Raw genomic sequence first — 8,111 nt, forward strand, 5'->3', positions numbered from 1 at the left:
TCTTGTTTATTTTAAACTTCCTGGGCCTTGTGCCATTGCTGTACTGGTGCCTGGAGGTCCGGATTTCTAGTCCAGTGGTAAAGAAATTATGCATTGGAGAGCCACCGGGCCTGGGAGTGTAGACTATCTGTCTCTGGAAATGCCCAGCTGTTTGTTGGCACCTGCCAGAGGTTGTACTTCTATTGCTAACCTCGGGATTTCAAGCATTTTGGCAACTGCCTGCTCGAATTTGGCACTAATTCCTGTGAGAAATAAATGACCTGGCCCTGGAGCACTTTAAACATTGAGCCTTGTAACTAATTTCTGTTTCCATTTGCACAGCCGTTTACCATCATTTACCAAAACAGTGGAATACGAGTTTGAGTGGGTGATGATTGCTCTTTATAAAACTCAGATGATAATGTGAATACCTATCTGAGTGAATTCCTGGCTGTCGAGACTCAAACCTATTGAAAGTCTGGTTAGGGGGAAGGCAGAAAAAAAAGTTTTGTTCAATGGGTGATGGAGGCAATGAGGCAGATTGTGAGGAATTTCATCTTGTTTTTATGGAGCAATAACCTCACAGAAATGGCACATTACCCCCTTTTGCCATCACTATGGCCAGGTAAAGCTAGCTTTGGCCAACCGCTGAGTTATCAGATAGAAACATAGGAGATAGGAACCAGTGCTGGACCTTCTGTCTCCTGGGCCTGCTCCACTGTTCACCTAGTTCATGGCTGATCATCTACCTCAATGCCATTTTTCTCATGATATCTTTAATATCAAGATCTATCACTCTCTGCCTTGAATGAGTGAACTTTCACAGACCCTAGGGGTAGAAAATTCCAAATATTCATCACATTTCGTGACAAATTTCCTCTGCACCTCAGTTCTAAATGGCCTACCCTTTATTCAGAGGCAATCCCATCATCTCGAAGTTCTCCCCCACCCTTAGCGCAATGACCAGCTGAGCTAACATTCTCCCTGTATCTTCCCAGCTCAGCCCTTTAAGAATTATATATATTTCAATGAGATCACCTTTCATTCCTTTACATGTTAGTTATTCCAGGCTTGATCTTGACAGTCTCTCCTCAGAGGACCATTGAGCTATAGCAGGGATCAGGCTGGTGACCCTTTGTTGCACTCCCTCAATATTAAGAGTATTGTTCTTTAGGTAAGAAGGCCAGAATTATACACAATCGCCAGCCTGAGTAATGTGGAAAGCTAATTTTTTTTTTGCCATCTGAGGAGAGTACTGGTTTTAGTACAGACATCAGCTGGTCAGTTGGCCAGCAAGGAGCCAAAAGGCGAATTACCGTTCTTTGTCTGGAGAATGAAATAGCACGTGTCATCGCAGTGATTCCAATTAACCAGCAGGGGGCATTGGCAGTCCAGCTTCTTTATCACTTCTCCAGGCTCCATTGATGCTGGAAATGTTGCCATTGAAGACTGTCCCAGACTGCTCTGTGGATTTTGTTTCCCAAGCAGTGTGTCAGATGAATGTTAATGTAGTACCCCAAAGTGAACTGGGTCTGCTATTGGGCACTATCACTTAGACGCTGCGATGTGTCGGGGATAATTAAAATAATTTCCTTTTGCCAGTGATGAGAGTGAGTGTGTGCAAGTTGGAAACTGTTCATTGTATGTCACTGTCTGTAACGTAACAGGAACTCAAGATTCTTGTGGATTTTGACGAGAAGGGCTACCTGCTACAGATCTTCACCAAACCTGTCCAAGATAGGCCCACACTCTTCCTGGAGGTCATACAGAGATATAATCACAATGTGAGTATAGCACCCATCAGTGCACATGTAGGGAAAGTGAACATTGACTTTATCCCACATTATCTACACTTCAGCTATTGTTGGATGGCTTTATGTGTGTAATTTATATGGTTTGGTACATCGATAGGAAAGTTCTTTATCTGTCAAAAACAGCATTCAATGGATATTGGCCCTACCACCATACTCTCTTGTTACTGTACTGTACGTCTCCAGCCAGTTTGGAACCATGAAAATGAATGATGCAGATGTTCATAGGAATTGATCACCTTTATAAACAGGACCGTCAGCTTCATTTCTAAAGAGTTGTTTCCTTTTGCAATCTCAATTTTTCTCTAGAACATTTACAAAGACAGACTTTCCTCAAATTCCTGCTAGGCCCAGTCACAGTGCCCAGAATACTCTCTGGAGCTCACCCTTTGCCTAGTTACTGACCACTGATCCTCACTCTACCCCCTCCTCCAGCTCGAACTTCACCCTGTTCGGGCTGTCATGGTAATGAGCTGCCTTCTTGAACCGCTGCAGTTCGTATGCTTTAGATTGACCCATAATATCCATAGGAAAGGAATTCCAGGACTTTGACCAAGTGACACTGAAGGAATGGCAAAATATTTCCAAATCAGGATGGTAAGGAACTTGGATAGGAACTTTCAGGTGGTGTTCTCATGTATTTGCTGCTCTGGTCCTTATCAATGGAAGTGGTTGTTGGTTTGGTAAGAACTTTCTAAGATGCCTTGGTGAATTGCTGTTTTGTAGGTGGTACACACTGCTGCTAATATGCCTCAGTGATGATGGGTGGGAGGGAGTATTTGTGGATGTGGTGCCAATCAAGCATGCTGCTCTGTTCTAGATGGTGACAAGCTTCGTGAGCTGCACTCATCCAGGCTAGTAGGGAGTATTCCATCATACTCCTGACTTGTGCTTTATAGATGGTGGACCGGTTTTGGGGAGCTAAGTTATTTGCTGCAGGATTCCTAACCTCTGACCTGGTCTCATAGCCACAATATTTAATTACGGGTAGTCCAGTTTCTGGTCTGCTAATGAAGGTGATCTCTTTTCACTGGTAGTACACTTCAGCTCTTCAATTTTGTTTTAGACTGATTTAACTAATTAGGAGTGAGATGAAAAGGAATCTTGAAATTTATAGTTGTAACTGACTTCCCTTCACATCCTCAACAGCATGATGCCTGATTGGGCATAGAGCCCCTCTTTCCAGTGTCACTCAGCCACTTTTCTGCCTGGCAGTCACTACTTGGCCATGCACCACTAATCATAGCTGTGTTGAGATAGCAGTGGAGGTAGCAAATGGATCAAACACTAGCATTTCCAGCTCTCTCATCCCTCTCGTAATCATAAAATCCAGCTTATTAACAGACCCTTCAATATCAAAAGGCCACGTTTTCAGGTGTGAGCGTAGACAGTGAGGGCAGAGCGACCCATTGTGAGAGCATAAACTGAACCCTCTCCTACACAACCACACAGTTTTGTAGCAAGGGTCACTGGCAGTGAGTAAATGCAGGAAGAAAGCTGATTTTACAAGATGGGAGGCAGCCATGGCATCCTCCCTATAAACAGTAACTGACCACAAAGCAGAGAGTGACCCTTGACTTCCTGGCTTTTATGTTTTGGTGCTTTTACCTGTAAACTGTTGTTGTGAACAAAGTTGGAGTTTGAATCGATGCCCAGACATTTTATCTGGCTGTGACACTCAGCTGATCGAACAAAGTAATGTGAAAAACACAATAAAACTAATGGAAGACTTGGACCAAACAATAATCATTGATTCACAGAAAACTCAGCACCTGAGAGTCAACTGTCTCACCCTGAGTCAGCAACATTGCTGCATCCAGCATTTGTTCAGCCAGGTTTACCGAGAAATATAAACACAGACAGAATGCTCGTCTGGCAGCATTTGTGGAGAGAAAACCAAGTTAACATTTGGGTCCAGTGGCCCTTCTTTAGAACAGTTTTGAAGAAACTACATCTGAAACATTAACTCTGTTTCTCTCTCTACAGACCTGCTGAGTTTCTCTAGCAATTTCTGTTTTTGTTACAGATTCCCAGCATCTGAAATTGTTTTATTTCACCGTCAGGAAACATCATCTTTGATGAACAATGTGTCTCATAACTGGTCTTTTTTTGAAGGGCTTTGGGGCTGGAAACTTCAAATCATTGTTTGAAGCGATTGAATATGATCAGGATGCAAGAGGAAACCTCACTGTTTATACCGCCGACAGGAAAGAACAGCGATATTACTGAAATAACCGGCTGGAAAATCACTAAACATGCTAAGAAGTTCCATATTTGTATCTTCTGTAGTGAAGAACTCTTCGTGTTCCTTAACCTTTCCTTCATCCTACAGACTCTAGAACATTCACCTAAGCCTGGTGATAGCTGATCATGGTTTTTAATTCATCATTCTTGCACCATACCCACAATCAGATTAAACAAAAAAAGGAATTCCCCTTCACACGATGGCTGAATTTACCACATGAATTCACTGTATTTAAGAAATGTGGCCACCTACCCAATTCACTGAGGTTCATTATTTAATATTGTAACTTTCACAATACAGATCGATTGTCGGGATTAGCAGAATCCACAGTTTTTTGTTTCCTTGAAATGGTTCGAGAGGAGCCAAGGCACCTTGATGGTTTTAATTGACTATAATGACCTTTTGATCTATCCGACCTGTCCCACATACTTGTGATACTTTGAATATCATAATGTACATACTCTGTACTCCACCCAATACCATACAGTTGATGAGTTAGAAATCGCTACCAATCCAATTGTTGGTGGTGGAGGAGGGGGGGGAGGGGGTGGGTGTTGGAACCTTCCTCTCAGACTGATCTTAGAGATCACACTGGTCCTGTACACTGTCTCCCACAGGAGAAAATTACTCCCACCACCCTACAACCACATCCAGAAGCAGGTTCTTCTTGAAGAAGTTTAGCAAACTGGTACTTACCGCCCAAGATACTAGCCCATTCCAGAATTAACTCTTCAATGAGAAAGGGATCAGCTCTTGACATCAATTTAAAATAATGACCTTTTGTCTTTCCTAACAAATTGGTATCTCCTCCTCACTGAATTGAGTCCAATTACACAGTGTAGTCTCCAACCCCCCCACCCCCCACCCCCTCCCACAGTCCAAAGATGTGCAGGTTAGGTGAATTGGCCATGCTAAATTGCTCATAGTGTTAAGTGCATTAGTCGGGGTAAATGAAGGGGAATGGGTCTGGGTGGGTTTCTCTTTGGAGGGTCAGTGTGGGCCGAAGAGCCTGTTCCCACACTATAGGGAATCTAATCTAATCAAGTAGCACCAAAACAGATTAACTGGTTGTTATTACATTGATGTTCTTTGGAGCATGTGCGCAAATTATCCACAACATCTCCTACACATTGATCGCATTTGAAAAGAAAACTAAATTGGCTGTAAACACATTTTGATATGCCTTGTGTTTTGAAAGGTTTAATTAAAAAACATTCTCCTTTTAGTTTACAAGTTGAAGGATCATTAAGAATTAAATGGGACCATTAAAATATTTGGTTTGAGATCAAGATATAACAGATGTTTCCAATTACATTCTTTGTCGCTGTCACAAGGAATGCATCGAAGATTTGCTGCTAAAATGGTCAAAAAGAGAAGGCCTTAGTTGCTGACTGTGATGGCATTCATCTTAGTCCCCACTACCTTTGCAAGGCCTATGTTTTACTATGAGCAGTTTGCTTGAAATAACCACTATTCCAGCAACTCTGCACAGAAAGGCTATTAGAGTGCCAATGTGGCTACTATCTCACCAATTGAATTATTTGAACAACTTGGTTTCCTAGTTCAGTGACGGTCAGCCCTGGTTGAATCTACTTTGATTTTTCAAAATCTTCCATCAGTTGCTGAACAATAGTCTACTAAAGAAAGTTGAACTCATTGGTGGTTCCAGATTGGAAAAGAGCTGGTTGCATTCATATAGATACGAATGGTCTTGTCAGGGATTGGTCATAAATGACATCTTCCAGGAATTCGTGTTGGTGTCACTGTTCCCCACATTTATCGATTACCTGGACAAAGGTAATAGGAACTGTCTGTAGGCTCTCAGAAAATACAAAAATCACAGGAAGATCCAAACCGAATGGAGAAATGAGCTCATATCCAGCAAGTGCTTTTTAAAAATACGTTCATTCGTTTCCCAGATAGGAAAGAGAAAACCTTACAGAAATGTGTATTGAAACCAGACAAGTAGGTGAAGGAAACAAACGGAGAAACTCAGCAGATTCTGGCAGCACTTGTGGACATAAGCCAGAGTTAATGTTTTGGGCACATTCTTCAGAACTAGAAGCAGCAAGGAAACGATAAGCGGGAAGGGGTGGAAAGAAGGAGCAAGTGGATAGGTAGGGAAGAAGCCCAGTTAGAAAAAAGAGAGACAGACAGAGGGCCATTGACAGTAAGTCAGGGAAGATGAGCTGGTGATAATAGAGATTGAGTAGTTGAAAAATGGGTTGGCTGTACTGAAAGCGATAGCTGAATAACCTAACTGTGATAAATTGTTAAGAGGTTCTTGGAATAGTACTGTGAGCCTCATTACAAAAAGCAATAGTGTGTTTGAATCTATTTCCTTGATTACCAAATACAGAATAAAGAAAATGATTTGATCTCTGGTCAAGGCCTCATCTCCAATCAATGTTTATCCCCATCAATAATGTTTGTCCCCTCTCAAGGCGATTGATAAAAGTTATTGGAAATGATTGGACAATTGTGAGAGTGATAACTAATGTAAAGACCCTTCAGTTAACAGTGTTGAGATCATTTTTACATTAAAAGACTCTTTACTTCAAGGAGACCATGTATGTGCATTTATTACCAATATTCAAAAAGCAGCTGGTCAAATTCCTGAATGGTTTCCAAGATATCTTTGCACAGAAGGTAAATGCATGTTGGAGAGTGTGTCAGTCACTACAGTCGCTTGAGAGCAAAATGAAATTTTCAAGTGTTCTTCCAAAACAGGCTTGTTTTTCCGTTTATATTGTGAGCTGTTGGTCTTCTTTCCTTTTCCAAAAGTTTGTACATAATTCAAGACACACACGTGACAGCAAATCAATGGATGCTTTATGTCTCTCCTGATTTTTCTTTCCAAAGTCAATAAGTAGCTGATAACAAAATAATCTTTTCTCGTTCCTCCTTCAACACAGATCGATTCAATAAGTCTCCCAACAGTTCTTGTACACTTCCTGCAAACGAGAGTTCACAGCCTGGGTAAAAACCAAAACTTAAAGAATGAAGCATCAAGTCGTGGCTAAAAACGCTAGCCACTAAAATACCAAGTTAATAAAACTGAGTGCAATTATTCTGGAAACTTGGATAAAGTCACAAGCTCCTCTAAACAGTCCTTATGCATAACAATTCATTCTGTACCAGCGGTATTCTTCGGAGGTGGGAATTGCCTATCTGCCGACAAGAGTCCCCACAGCCCAAACTCAAATGGCATCCTAGTATCTTTCAGCAATCTTTAAAATGCAATCAATTGTATTTGGATGTTGTGGCCATGAGGAAAGATCCTACAAGCTGCCAAAGGGATGAATGATTTAAAGCTTTGAAATGTTTACGTTCCCTTTATCTGGAGTTTTTCTTTACCTTGCTAGTCTGCTTCCTTCTCCACCTTTGAATGGAAAATGGTTTTCTGAGTACTCATTATTCCTTGGTGCTTTATCAGTGATAATCTGGTGGGCTACTCTATGGAGAATTATGGAGACTGGCTTGAATGAGCTTGAGCTCAGGGGAAAAGGCAGGAAATTGACAATAGACCTGTGCAGGCACAATGGGCTGATTGATCTCCTTTGCAATAATTCTGTGATTCTGTGATAAAAGTTATTGTTTTATTCCAGAAGTTACATATATGCACTTCAAGTAACCAAGTGTCTCCCATGAATAATAACACCAGGACAAGTTGCACAGGAAAACAGATTCAATAAACTGGCTATAGGAGTAGACAATTCAACCCCTCAAGTCTGTTCTGTCCATCAATTAGATCATGGCCAACCTGTGGTCTAATCCGTATACCTGCTTTTGACCCAAATCCCTTAATGCCTTTGCTTAACAAAAATGAATCTACCTTGGCTTCAAGGGAAATAGGAACAAAAAAACCATATTTAATTGGGCCAATTTTCAGTTTTAATCAAGCTGAACAGGAAGTCCTAAAATGCTAACTAGACATAACGTCTTTAAAAAAAGTTCACCTTTACTGCACTTACACATTATAGCATTAAATATTTCTAAGCAGCAGATAGTAGAGTCATGATCTATTCTTTTGCCCTGTCCATCTGGCAGTTAGTGGGAAATCCAGTTTGTGTTGG

At 41.3% G+C, this 8,111-nt stretch overlaps 1 protein-coding gene across 3 annotated transcripts in view; it reads left to right on the plus strand.

The window, feature by feature from the left end:
* Positions 1 to 6,596, plus strand: part of hpda (4-hydroxyphenylpyruvate dioxygenase a) — a 64,721-nt gene extending 58,125 nt beyond the window's left edge. For all 3 annotated transcript variants that reach the window (XM_072589508.1, XM_072589507.1, XM_072589509.1), the window contains 2 exons: positions 1,647 to 1,763; positions 3,906 to 6,596. In XM_072589508.1, coding sequence (XP_072445609.1) covers positions 1,647 to 1,763; positions 3,906 to 4,019 — 231 coding nt within the window. In that variant the 3' untranslated portion in view covers positions 4,020 to 6,596. The remainder of the gene's footprint in view (positions 1 to 1,646; positions 1,764 to 3,905) is intronic.
* Positions 6,597 to 8,111: the final 1,515 nt, after the last annotated feature.

Source organism: Chiloscyllium punctatum, chromosome 19 (assembly GCF_047496795.1).
Source record: "Chiloscyllium punctatum isolate Juve2018m chromosome 19, sChiPun1.3, whole genome shotgun sequence".
Lineage (NCBI taxonomy): Eukaryota > Metazoa > Chordata > Chondrichthyes > Orectolobiformes > Hemiscylliidae > Chiloscyllium > Chiloscyllium punctatum.